Below are 14918 nucleotides of genomic sequence, written 5' to 3'. Positions count from 1 at the left end.
ATTTGCAACAGTGCGTTAATACAGCCTCCCGAAGAACTTCTTCCCGGGCAGGGTGTGAATTAAGATTTCTGATGAGAGAGGACAGAATCCTAAGCTAGAGAATACCTCGTTGGTATTGAACCTCGGATTCATTTCGCCATAATTAATCCACATATACCAAATTCATCATCATGCATACAATAGCCTAGGTTAAGTTCACTGTGCGGCGTGCTGAATAGTACAAACGTTCAATCGTATCGGTATTTCTCCGAACTAAACGTATTTAAGTATTGCATTACTTCTCTTATCTTAATACACCCAAACTGATGACAACAGAGCGACAGAGGCGACCCCAACCTCATTCCATACGGCTCAACGCTTGGTCGCACTGAGTTTCTTGTCTTGCATCTTGATCATAATAATTATATCCATGAGCAGACTTAAGATAATATGTTTAATTCTTAAGTTATTGATTGTTGTCAGCTTGCCGGTGATGATAATACATCAGTATTATTTTCTTTGCTTACTTTATATTTTATAAAGTTTACTCGTATTAAAACAATTATATTTTGTGAGGGGGATAGAAATTATCCCTGGAAGGGATGTTAATATGAATTTATGAGAGGGGGATAACTTTCCAACAGGGGGAAATCCCCCATCCCCCCGTTAATTCCCACCCTGCCCAGATGACAACGTACCCGTGTCAAAGTTACAGCTCTCTGTTCATTTGTCAAATTGTTATTCACTACCCGGCATTTCATGTGAATTGAAATAGAATAATTTCTGAAAACGAGCCGCTTTTCCAGTTTGCATTCTAGAAGAGTAATAACTTTTCCCAGCTCTACTCCAGAAAACAAAGAGCTTTCACGCAATGGCGTCTCGTGGCCTAGAATTTGTCCGGGGCTATTTGAAATATAGTTTATCATATAAAACTAAAAAGTCATTTCATTATTGCTCATAAAATTACATTACCTTTACTTGCATTACACTATTTTACCGCGATACGAACGCAGCCGCGACAGAACTGAATGAGCCCCAACAGTCATCCCTCTCCTGGCGCCTTCACTCGCTACATCTGTGTTATAGGATCTACTATCTCCGTGGACTGAGCGCTACCCCGAACCAGGAACTACGTCATACTCTTCTCGTTATGTCTGTATTGGGGATCTAGCATCTACGGGCTGGAATTCATCTGTCGCTTCCACAACAGAAGACTATAGCATCTCCTCCGCGCAGATGAAGTCCAAATCGTGACTATAAAAAGAACGAAACTTCCTCTATATTTGAGAGTTGTTCGTAAATATCTGAAATAAAATATTACATAAATTTTCATGCTGGCCTGACCCCGAAAGCCCCAAAGGACGAGACGCCCCTGGTCTCCGTTTCAGGAAAAGAACATTTTCCTGTCTCTACCCCAAGAAAAACGAATTTTTAAGAACATATCAACTTTCTGAATCTCATTGTTAGAAACAGGATAACTTCTTCCTATTTTTATTCCAAAAAATGTACTACTTCTCCCCATTTGTTTTAAAACAATCTCTATTCCAAAAAAACAAACAATTTTTCTAATATCAATTTAAAAAAATAAGAACTACTTTTCCATTTTGTATTTCAGAAAACGAACAACCTTTTCAATCTGCATTCCAGATGACCAACAACTTTCTTAATCTCTGTTCAAGAAAGCGACCAAATTTTTCAATTTTAATTCCAGAAAACGAATAGAAGTGCGCGTCCCTACCCAAGAGAAAAAAAGTGTTCCCAGGTCTATTGCAAAAAAAAAAAAAAATCTCATGTCTATTCCAGAAAAATAACAAATTTCTCCATAGCTACTCCGGAAAATACCAACCTTAAGAATCTATTAAAAAAAAAACAATTTACCAATTCTATTCTATAAAAGGAACAACTTTTCCCACTTCTATTGAAGAAAAAGAATTTTTCCGTCTTTACGCGAGAAAAGGGGAAACTTTTCTCAACTATACATCAGGAAAAGAACAATTTTGCCCGTCTCTACTCAAAACTAGGCCAACTTTTCCTGTCGTGTCTATTCACAAAGACGTCTTTATTCGCCAATGTTCCAGAAAAAGATAAACTATTCCGATATATGTTTTAGAAAGGAGAAACTTCCAGAAAAAAAAAAAAACAATTTTCCAATCTTTATTAAAAAAAAGACAAATTTTCATGCTTACATTCCAGAAAAGGAACAACGATTTTCGTCTCCATTTATGAAGAAGAGGAAGAATATTTCACAGCTCTATTCTAAAACTAACAACAAGCTAATAATAATTAGTATAATATTAAAATGTGGACGACTAACTAATAGTTTTTCTTCTGCAGGTGAATCGCCCACTCAGCATGAAGAAAGAAGGAATTCAGACACGAAAAAGGAAACCGAAAAACCCGGGCCAAGGTGGTCAGGGGTCTCCTGCCGGGTCCGTGGGATCGCTCGCCGGCGTCATCAAGACAGAGATGAAGCCGAACATTCAGCATGGTAAGTTGGCAACGGCCTGGTATGTTATTTATTTTAGCATTTGCCATTTCGAGTTCCGTTACTAGCATTTTTTTATAGTACACTTAAAACAATTTAAAGAGGAAATGCACTTCCTGCCCTAGACCAAGGTTAAGAGCGTTCACTATGCACACTTGAGACCGATCAACTGTATCGAACAATGACAGGTTGGCTTTATATTTAACAAGTCCAAGCTTCGAACCTCGAGGTGGACTATTCGATACAGGGCATATTATTTTTTCCTACACTTATTATACAAGTATGTAGGTATGTCGTCTTCACAAAAGTTTACCATTTGACGTATGGCTAGAGCGTCAGCTTTTTTTTTAAGGAGACCCGTATTGAAATCCCCGTCGGCACCAATGAATCGGGGATTGCAGAAACAGTATATGTCATGAAAACTAAATTTTTCAGTAGACACAAAGAACGGTATTACTGGTGGTAGACCACATCATTTGTTATAGTACTGACTTCTTCAGACAGAAACCTAATAGATGTGTCGTTTTATACCAAATTTATTGAAATCTAATGAATTGTTAATGAAATAAAATGATGTATATTAGCTTGACATGTGCTGTTTCTGCAAGGAATCAAAATTGTAGTATAATAATTTCAGATCAATTAAAGTTTATTTGTCAAATTAGGGACATAATATATGCATAGGCCTACTCTGTACTGAATACATAAGTTCAACATATAAATGAACTTATTTTTCCACAATAGGCCACTGAAGAATATTATTGTAAAATTCTTGATATTCATGTTGTATGTAACGCATTAATTTGTGTATATCGTCAAGCTTCTCTCTTTGAATTGGCACGATTTTGTCTGGATATGCCAATAAAGAAGGCAAATATGGTATTCTCCTTTGTGCTTACAAGCAACCATTCTCATGGGCAGATAAAAAATTAATATTTTCTTCTTCCATCATTTTAATAATGGCAAAAGAAGTGCTTACACAAATTTTGGCCACTCGAGCACAATTATGAAGGTCGTAAAAAATGAGTTTCGTTGGGGCCGTTTACAGAAAGAGAACAAAATTTCATGGAAAGTTTTATTGGAACAGACACAGCAATTGTTGAGTTATTTTTCAACATATTCCCCACCAGAATTGAGACATTTGTCATTCAGTGGGATCAATTTTTGTATCCTTGTGTCGTAGATGTCTGCTCCTGGATTCGGAACCAATGTGCCGGCATATGTCTTTAACATGAGTTGTTTCTGCGCGCTTCCAGAATTTCACAGGTCTCCAAATGTGAGACGGCTATACTGACGTATGTGGTTTCTGCATGAAATGGTAGCCCCATATCAACAGTCCATGAAACTCGAATAAACTCATTTTGCCACAAATAGTGACATGTGCTGTTTCTGCAATCTCTGATTCAAATACAGGATTGATATTTTCCGAATTTTTTTTCGGAATTGTACTGGGTAACGTCTATATGTCCAAGTGTCCCGATGAAATTAAATGAAGTTGGTGCGGAGTAAAAAATTCTTCCCGATTTTAGAATGAATACATTTTTCTCTTTGGAGTGATTTATTTATTCATTTATTTATTTATATATTATTTATTTATTTAATTTATTGATATTTATGTACTGGACAACAGCAATAGCCCAATAAAAGTCCAGCACTGTGATACAATTAATACAATAAAATGAACAACTATGGTACATATTTAATAATTGAGATAACAACAAAACGAAGAACATAGATTACAGTGATTAATTTACAAGAATTAAAACTATTATATTTTATGGAAAGGAGTTGATTCTTACAAAAGTATTACCAATTTGTGTAGAAAGATTATGCAAACAGCAAAGACATTGTCATGTTCCAATACTTCTATAGGCTACATTGAATGGATCGAAATTGCCTACATGTATGTTAGCATTTTTAATACATCTGGAGACCGGTGAGAAAGATTCGTAATTTATAAAATAGAAGAGTTTTTGATGTCTCACGTCCTTCATAGGAATACGAAGGCTGACGCTGTCTAAGAAAGATTGACAATGCCACCTTTAAGGACCTTACATAAGAATATGTAATCAAGATCATGACGTCTAGCATATAAGCTTCGACATTTAAAGTGCTCGCATTTTTTATCATAGTTAGTTATTAGGCAGAAATCTGTACGAACATAATTATATAAATTTCCTTTGAATATTACATAACTTTTTGTTCCTGCATACATTATTAATTTTATCTTTCTGTATAATAATTTAGCTTATAATATTGCACAAGATTTTCGTAATTTGCACAAATATAATTTTTCATTTGTGCATTTTTGCGACAATTATTTATTTTCTAGCTTAAACCCTTCCCTGAAACATCTTGAAGCAAAATTTCGAGTTTTGGAGGAAAGATCTGTTCCCTGGCCACTCTATCAGTTCATTACTGAAGAGAGAGCAAGAATCTGTGTGCAATAAAATCGTTCAATTGATGACCAAGCGGAAGACTTTGTGCTGGATATATCGTTTTTGCACATGTGGTGTCAAGCAGTATTCGTCATATTCTCTTTGTAAAGATTTTCTTATTTACAATTATTATTTTTATAATACATTGATTTATACCACCACCATTCACAGTGAATAAATTTTAATTACAAGATGACTTTTAATTAAAATTGAAATTAACATTATTAACCTGTGTTTGTCGTCGTAAATCAACTCGAGATAAGACAATGTTATTTTATATTCCACGTGGAGTTGATATCGGCACGTGAATTAAAAATGTTAAAGCATCATTGGTAGGTGAGCTCCTGGTGATTTGAGCGACATCTGAGGAGGCCTAATCAATAAACAAAGTCTTATCTTATCTATTCAAAGGAAAGCGTCGTCTTTGACACCGGCTGGGTGAAGAGGAGGCTAAAATATAGGCCTACTCATATGCCAGAGAAAATAGAATCCTTGGCAAATGTTTTATAATATAGTTTTATTATTTTAACAAGCGGTTTTTTTTAAGGGTAGGTACCTTTCAGACTAGATTAGATTCATTGCTTTTAAAAAAAATATGCTTGTTATTGCTGAACTAAAAAGCACATCAATACAGTCTGGTATAGCCTATATATATATATATATATATATATATATATATATATATATACAGGGTGTTTCCGAGGTGGTGTTACAAACTTTCAGGGATGATGGCGAAGGGCATATGTGTCAATTTGAGATCAGGAACCATGGTCCGGAAATGACTGAGTCGAAAGTTATAAGCAAAAATAGTTGTGTGGAAATGGAATTGTAATTTGGCAACACGTGCCCTCCTTCCCTTAACCTTTGGAACAGTCATGGAAAAATGGTATGGGCCGGATGTCTCCTACGTAGCTACTTGCCCCGATACAATCTGTGAGCTTGTCTACTGTTCCCATTGTCTCATCCGTATTCGAAAATCAGGTCTGCTTATTCCGCTCTCGTGTTCCTCCATTTCACTAGGACTGATCGACTGGACACTGCAACTTGTACACATACACTGCTGTCTACAGACGTGCATATCAGGACCGACCATGTCCGTTACACATTACGCTATCTGCATTGCTTTTTGTGTAGTTTCCTGTCCCCATCCCTCAGACAGCGCACTGAATGGAATACTGTAAGTAGACAACGTAAACAACGTCAGATGAATACAGTATGAGTAAGATGTACAGATAAATACACATAAATAAGGTGTACAGAGGAATAAAATTATTTCATTTCCACAGAACTATTTTTGCTTGTAACTTTCGACTCGGTCATTTCCGGACCAGGGTTCCTTATCTCAAATTGATACATGTGCCTTTTGCCACCACCCCTGAAAGTTTGTATATATATATATATATATATATATATATATATATATATATATATATATATATATATGACACTAGTTCTGAGAGATTTGCATAAAACACCTATTGACATCAGCAACGTAATCTAATATAAATCTATAGTGTAACTTTTATATAATAAGATAATTTCTGAGAAGTATTTCAACCCCAAAATCCTCCTTTTTGTATGTTCGTGACTATAAGCTTATTGATGTTCAATAAAGAAACGTTAAACGTTAAATGGTGTAACGGGTTTTACAGCTAACAAGCAAAGATTCTGATGGGGGCAGATAAAACAGTTATTTTTTTCTTCCACCACGTTAATAATGCCAAAACAAGTGCTTATACAAATTTTGGCCATCCCACCGCAATTACGAGACCGCCCAGAAAGTGATTTTCTCTGGGGCCGTTTACAGAAAAAAGCACAATTTTATGGAAAGATTTAATGAAACAGATACAGCCAGCGTTGGGCTATTTTTCAACATGTTCCCCACTGAAACTGAGAGATTTCCCAAACCAAGGGATCAGTTTTTGTATCCTTGTGTCGTAGAAGTCTGCCGCCTGGGATCCGAACCGGTATGACAAATGTCTCATTTCTGGTGTGGAATATGTTGAAAAATAGCGCAACAATTGCTGTATCTGTTCCAATAAATCTTTCCATGAAATTGTGCTTTTTTTTCTGTAAATGGCCCCAGGGAAAATTACTTTCTGGACGGCCTCGTAATTACGAACGAGTGGCCAAAATTTGTATAAGCACATGTTTTGACATTATCAACATGGTGGAAGAAAAAAATGTTTATCTCCCCCCATTAGATTGTTTGCTTGTAAGAGCAGAACTTTTAATGTACCGGTACATGTAACACGAGAAATCGGAATATGCGAACCTATAAAAAATTATCTTTGACTTCTTAGATCGACCTTCCTTGCTTATGTTAAAATAATAACAGCCAAGGATAAAATCAACAGATTTATAAATAAACTTGATTTCTGGTTGTCAATACCACTTGACAAAAAGAAATTTGATTCCTTTCAGGTACTAAATACCTCATGAAAAATTTAGCTATATGTGATAGACAAATATTTTTTATTTTATTATTTTTTATATTTATTTAATTTTATTTTTGTGCTAACATGCAATTAAGTTCCTACAATTTTAAACAATACTTTATTGAGTATTTTCCGGAAAAAACTCAAAACAATTACGATAGCCACAGACGATAATGAATCCAGTTTTAGACAGCAGCTGAAATTCCAGAAAATGTGAAGAAAAAACTCATTGAAATACTGCACGCATCTACTGATTGAATGTTTAAACTAGACTTTTTTCGCAGAGCGTATACCAGTTTTGGATTTAAAAAATGTAATAATACTTTGAGCTTGCAAAAGTACGTAGTTCTTAAATGTTTTAATAATAATTGAAATTTCGTTTTACAGAAAATACGTTTCTTGTCGTGATGACTAGAGACCAGATTTTAAAGGGAAAATTTTTCATCAAAAAAAGACTAGAAAAGGAAAAGTTATAGCCAAAAAAGGACTTGAAAAATGACTATATTATTACTCCCCAAAACACACTTCAGCACATTCATGGATATATATATGGCACAAGCAATCTTACATTATCTCTTCACAACATAAGGAAAGTGATTGATAAAATGGCAAACTTACTAGTGTTAATTATATAAGCACGTGTGGCTTACAGCTGTTACGGTGTATACTGTACACCATCACCAGGGCCTACTAGATCATGGCGTCATCTTGATATCGCTGCCTGTTGTAGGGGTGTGTTTGCGTGTTGAAAAGTGGAGTCATTTCAGAACACACTCACTATTTGTCTCCACTTTTCAACACGCAAACACACCCCTACAACAGGCAGCGATATCAAGATGACGCCATGATCTAGTAGGCTCTGAAGATGGTGTACAGTATACACCGCAACAGCTGTAAGCTACACGTGCTTATATAATTAACACTAGTAAGTTTGCCATTTTATCAATCATTTGTACTTAAGTGTTAAAAGTAGTCTACGCAAGATTCAAGATGGATAAGGAAAGTGTTGTATTTGAAATAGTCAAAAAAGGACTTCAAAAAGGACTATATTACTCCCTCAAAAGGGTGCTATTTTAATTGAAACACACTTCAGTACATTCATGAATACACATAGACCACACAAGCTTGTATTTATCGCTTCACAACATAAGGAAAGTGTTGTATTTGATCACATTCAACATTTCAGTATTTTGCAATATGATTCTGCCTCTTTGAATGCAGAATGTCTTTATAAACAGAAAATGACCGCTCAACATCAACTGAAACCAGAGGTAAAATTTTTCTTTTTATCCTGAACTCTAAATCAGCACACTTTATTGGTTTTTCAATGCTTGGAATCAGAAGAAGAATGATATTTCTTTTCGCTTGCTCAGGAAGTTATAGGCCTATCGGAAAACATATAGAAAAATTATCTAAATGTTTGCGATATTCTGGCAAAAAAGGACCAAAACAAGAGATGTTTAAAAAAAAGGGGGGGGGAAAGGGAATATGGACTAAAAGAGGGAAAAAAGGGAAGTCAAAACTACATAATTTGGTCGGTGGAAGATAGTTTTGAACATCGTAATTAATTATATCATGTTGAAATAAAAAAAGGGATTCCTTTTAAAATCCTCTTTCTAGTGATGACCATCGAAGTAAAAGCGATAAATTTTCTTGAACTTCGAAATGATATTATTTTATGTGCATGTAATAGAGAATCCAGGTTTGAAAAGCAGCTTTCTGAAAAACGGGCACATTTTTCGCATTAATTATTTCTTACTCTATAACTACTGAGGCATTTTTATTCTATGTTAAACCACAGTCTAGTATAATACAGTCACGAAGATTGAGTTGTGAGGGTGCTAGGAACAATAGACTGTGCTGGTACTATTTCGCATTGTCTGTAATGAGGCGATATTAGCGATCCTAGTGGGTAGCAACTAGGCCTATCTATGGATGCATATTTACTACGTATTGAGCTTCGTGACTGTATATACTAGACCGTGGTTAAACGTTGTTTACGTTTATGTTTCTAAATATAAAATAAATGTAGGCCTATGTTAAGAATTTTCTTTTGTCTCATTTTGTAAATTATCTCGCCACCCCCTTTATTTTTTATGCTAACCTCACCCTGGGCCCTCTGTTCTAAACTGATGACAGTTCATGGAAACCAGACAGAGTGACGTGTGACAAATAGAGCATTCGTCAGTATTAACACGAAATGTTACACTTAGACTATAATCTAGCACGGCAAGCGGAAGCGTGCACTTGACACTTACATTGCTATATAGACGCGAAACTTAAGATAGCACTGGGAGCGCTGATTCCATGAATCAGATGCTCAACGTGATACCAAGGCAAGGCCGAAGACAAAACCGTAAAGCTAACGGAAGTGCGTCACTGATCGTGGGTGTGTCCAGAGAGATCCTACACAGGTCACTGTTTCTTGCAAATATTCATGTTTGACAGATAAAATATTTCTTTCATTTTCGACGCAAAATTTTTTTACCGAGATTCGATGCGTAATGTCGGCGTAACAAGAAAGTATTTGTGTAACCAGTCGTATAATATTTTAAAAGTATATTTATACTGCTTTAAGTCGGCCTAGGTAGCATAGTCGGTATAGCGCTGGCCTTCTGTGCTCGAGGTTGCGAGTTCGATCCCGGCCCAGGTCGATGGCATTTAAGTGTGCTTAAATGCGACAGGCTCATGTCAGTAGATTTACTGGCATGTGAAAGAACTCCTGCTGGACAAAATTCTGGCACACCGGCGAAGCTGATATAACCTCGGCAGTTGCGAGCGTCGTTAAATAAGTCATTATTAAAATTAAGTTATACTGCTTTAATGTAAAACAAACCATTAATAACTTAGAGTATGTAAAGGAGTCTTTTATGAAAGGCATTGATGCTGAAATAAAATAGACTACTGTGTAGTAAAATACATATTATAATACAGTAATTACGATGAAAGAGTGATAAGTTCATTACAACAAAACATAGAAAAAATTACGTAGAAAAAATGAGACGAGGTCGAGTCTTCTATATCCGAGATTCTGTTACGCACTTAACTTAACAAATATAGACTACAATTTTTACGATTTTTTTTCATTGAAAATATTGAACAAATTTACATTTATCCATGACTGGTATCCAAACTGAGCATTATTTCACCGTCCTTAGCAACCTAAACAATGGCTATACTGACAGCACTGAATTAATTCACTTGTGTATTTATTTATATTTTTGAATATCCAGATTTATTGAACCCTACTTTACCATTAGGTATATTAGGGTTATAATTAAATACATTTCCGATAAAAATACACAAACGTATACATATTACTTAGACAGACAGTTATATCACATTCAAGTACATAAATGTAAGTATATATATATATATATATATATATCACACATAGAAACATGTATATGACATAAAAAGCAGACATATTACATAAAATTATATAGATATGACATGCAAAAAAGAAAACAGACATATTAGCTACATATACGAGTACTCCAATTGTACACAGAACCCTGTTTTACCTGAGCTAGGTACCTATGTTAGGGTTATAAATACATCATTATAATATTTATATGATATTGATGAATTAAATCTCATATTGAATCTTTTTAAGTACAAACTGATATGATTTTTAAATTATATGGCTGGATGAGGTGAAATAAAATAAGAGGAAAAAAAAAAAAAGAATCTTATGTTTAAATAAAATTAATAACATTTTACAAATATATAAATTCAGCATATCTATACAACATTTTATAATGTAAATACATGAATGAATGAAATGAAATGAGATGAAATTAAAGACTAAAATACAATCTTCTATTTCAGTTAACAAGTTTGATTAAGATTATTGCTTAAATCACTCTCTACAACCAAAATATTAGCAACAACAATAATATCCATAGGCTACATTATTCATTTAACTTCTTCACAAACAACACATTACACTAGAAGGAAATGAATTGCAAAACATAAAGAATATAGTCCGAGTTTGGGATTCGTCCACAAGAGCGTGACGACATGAGCAAGTTTTACTTACCAGGTTGAGGGTTGGTTACTGTCGCCTCACACATGGCCATCACCCGGAGTGTGATGTATGCCGTGTTCCAGTTACGGTCGAACATATTTTATTGCATTGTAGGAAATATGACCGTGTCCGTCGTCAATATGCAATTCGGCGGAATCTACGTGACGTTCTTGGAAATTATTTCAATTATGCAAATGCAATTCTGAGATTTTTTATCCAATACAGGACTTGACAAGGTGATCTAGATTTTATTGACCGTTGTTTGCTTACCCTCCGGTTCCTTTCTATCTGGAGGTTATATTTTTTACTTCAACTTGACATTTCGGACCGTCTACATCCGAATATTTTATAAAGTTTTATTGTTGTTAAATCGCCAGATTATTTGTGTCTGGTGGCATTTGTTTTATCATTTTATGGTTGCTTTTCAAGATTAGTCTGGGATCTAATAATTGCTCATTTTTATAATTTTTAACGAATCACCTATTTTTTTTAATGTGACAACGATTTTTAGATCGTGTTTGGTTTTAGCTTATGATACTGTTCGTGTTTGTTTTTGAAAGAATTTTAGATAAGGATACAAATAGCCGTAGTAGCTGACGCGCCCTTTTTAAACCTCACAAAGTAACAAATCAAAGGCCTACAATTTTAAAATAAATTTAGATACCAGTACTAAAATTTAGATGCCAGCAGTGGCGCCAAATTATATGGACCCGTGGGTCCGAGCCCACTCAATAATTCGTTGTAATTATTATTATTATTATTATTATTATTATTATTATTATTATTACTATTACTATTCAGGACATTGGTTTATTTCAACTTGTAATTCAAGTGTTTGAGTTAATTGCAGCAATTTTTACATTTATGGATGTATGATGTAACAAATGAAAAGTTAAAATGAACCCTAGCAAATCCAATGTTATTCAGTTCACTTATAAAAGAACAGAAAATCAATCGATCACTCTACAAGGTGAAGAAGTATCACATGCTGAGCCAGTACGGTACCCAGGGTTGGGCCAGTAAATTACCTGTATGTATTTTACTTGTAATTTACATGTAAATACGTAATGTAGAAAACTGTTTTATACACGAAGTAATAAACTAACATTTATTGATTTTGACAATCTAAACATCAATTACTTCGTTCCTTTTAAGTCCTGATAAGAAAAATGTCTGTTTCAGTAGAAAAAAATTATTTATTTTTTTGTGACTTTATACAGTAGTTTCTACATAGATTGTAACATTTGTTCATACTTACTTTCATTCACTCTAATACTTAAAAAAATAGCACTGTTTTGCTTACTTTCGTTTGTTTGTTGGAAAACCCCATAACATCCTAACTAATTTATTTTTTTGTGACTTTATGTATATTATAAAATACAACTAATAGTGAATAAACCTAACATTGGCAACTAATATCACTTGTTAAATACATTTTGACAATTCAAATAAAATTAATTAAACTAAACAGTTTTTATTGATTTCCCGAAAGTTTTTTTTGTCACTTGTGGGGTTTTAAAAATAAATGATTATAATGAGAAAGGCGTTTTATAGCATAAGAGTTTAAGGTAAATATTATGATTTGAATATAACTCATTAAATGTAATCGTTTTTCAAATTTTATGTGGTAAATGAGTGACAAATCATCAAAGAGTTTGGAAGCATGGCTGAATAGACTTTTTGTATGTCAGAACATTGATAAACTTATTTTTTCAATCTTTACTTCCACTGGCATTACTGTATTTATTGATCGTAGACCATGTGTACAGTTCTGTGTACAGTAGGTTTATTTAGCCCTGACAGTCGCCGGTGATCTGCGCCTGGGTCAGGCGAGTCCATTAAGTTACGCCAAGGGATGTCGCCTGCAGTCAGAGCGATCGAATGTCACTCATGCGGTATAGCGTTGTGTTTACAGCACAGTTAAGCTGTACTGCATTCCTTTAGCGACCGCTCGCCCTTATCTCTACTCCGGAACTCTCCCCACTACTCCTATTACTTCCTCTCTTTCGCGTCGCTGAGCTGTCAGGACTAAATATAATCGGTCTGAAGAAACCTTTCACTTCATCCGGTATAAATTGCAAAAGCTTCTTAAGGTCTCCATTTTTTTAAACATTAATTGAAGGTTCACAGCCATAGTGGGCCAAGCGCCATTTATTAAAAACGGAGAAAGCAAGGGTTAAAATTAAGTGAATACCATAGTTTAATGGAGATTAATATATTTTTTCTTGGTTATTTAACGACGCTGTATCAACTACGAGGTTATTTAGCGTCGATGAAATTGGTGATAGCGAGATGATATTTGGCGAGATGAGGCCGAGGATTCGCCATAGATTACCTGATATTTGCCTTACGGTTGGGGAAAACCTCGGAAAAAACCCAACCAGGTAATCAGCCCAAACTGGAGCCGAACCCGCGCCCGAGCGCAACTCCGGATCGACAGGCAAGCGCCTTAGCCGACTCAGCTACGCCGGTGGCTAAGATTGATATATAATTTAGTTTGAATGCGTATACTTTTTTATTACTTGCTATATGTTTCCATTAAATTATGGTGATAACTTCATTTTAACCCTTGTTTTCTACGGTTTTAGTAAATGGCGCTTGGCCCACTATGGTTCTGAACCCTTCGATTGATAGCCTCGAGTTATATGCTAGGTTTGTTGATAGTTCAAACGGTAAATTTTCATAAAAAAAACAAAAACAGAAGGACTAAAAATAAAAGTTCTTGGAGGTTTTTTTTTACGTATTTTACATTTATTACGTTAATTACGCATTATTTATGCGTATTCTACTGTAATGTAAGTAAGCTTTTTTTACGCTTAAAGTCCCAACACTGGCGGTACCTAGGTCTGTACTTGGACAGAAAATTGACTTGGAATACACATAAGAAACCTAGTGGAAAGATTCCGACATGAACTATAATTATGAAGTTACATATCTGTTAAAGGGTTCATCACCTCTTTAAGGTCTTCTTACAGTGGCCAAGTGAAGAGTAAGAAACGTGTTTATAAAGAATGGTAAATCCTGGAATCTGAGTTATAATACCAATACTGTTAAAATCGTTGTCCACTTCTTTGGACTACTTTTTTTCTATCCCTTCTTTACCCAGCTTCGAGTCGAGTTCTGAAATGAACACAGGCAGAGAGCATGCCAGAAATGAGCTCCACTGAATCACAGCTTTAAAAACGTTCATTCCCTTGAGAATCTCGATTTCGGTTTCTCAAGCATCACAATACTTTATTTTTACAGTTCGTATAATGTAAAAAATATGTCGATAAAGTGTTTATTGAAGATACTTTATGACATTGCTGTAAAATAGCTACACAAGTGTGTCACTAGCTTTATCTTGAAAGCGTTATCAGTACAAATGCCTTTTTAAAACAAGCTTATCATTCACCGGATCGACGGTGTTCAATAGCACACAGTTTATTCAATACATTTGTTTAAGGGAAGAGCATTAAATTGCTGTTCATGGAGAACATGATGATGGATGACATGGTGACGCAACCATGACTGGTTACTTATCAAGTTTGCGGAATACTTACAAATAT

General features: G+C 34.8%; 1 protein-coding gene across 4 annotated transcripts in view; it reads left to right on the top strand.

The window, feature by feature from the left end:
- Positions 1-14918, top strand: part of LOC138696083 (uncharacterized) — a 233227-nt gene that overhangs the window by 158375 nt on the left and 59934 nt on the right. For all 4 annotated transcript variants that reach the window (XM_069820611.1, XM_069820612.1, XM_069820610.1 and 1 more), the window contains exon 7: positions 2314-2467. In XM_069820611.1, the coding sequence (XP_069676712.1) occupies positions 2314-2467 (154 nt within the window). The remainder of the gene's footprint in view (positions 1-2313; positions 2468-14918) is intronic.

This window comes from Periplaneta americana, chromosome 3 (assembly GCF_040183065.1).
Source record: "Periplaneta americana isolate PAMFEO1 chromosome 3, P.americana_PAMFEO1_priV1, whole genome shotgun sequence".
NCBI classification, from domain to species: domain Eukaryota; kingdom Metazoa; phylum Arthropoda; class Insecta; order Blattodea; family Blattidae; genus Periplaneta; species Periplaneta americana.
Note: the sequence above shows the minus strand (reverse complement) of the source record. Positions and strands in the feature narration are given on the sequence as shown.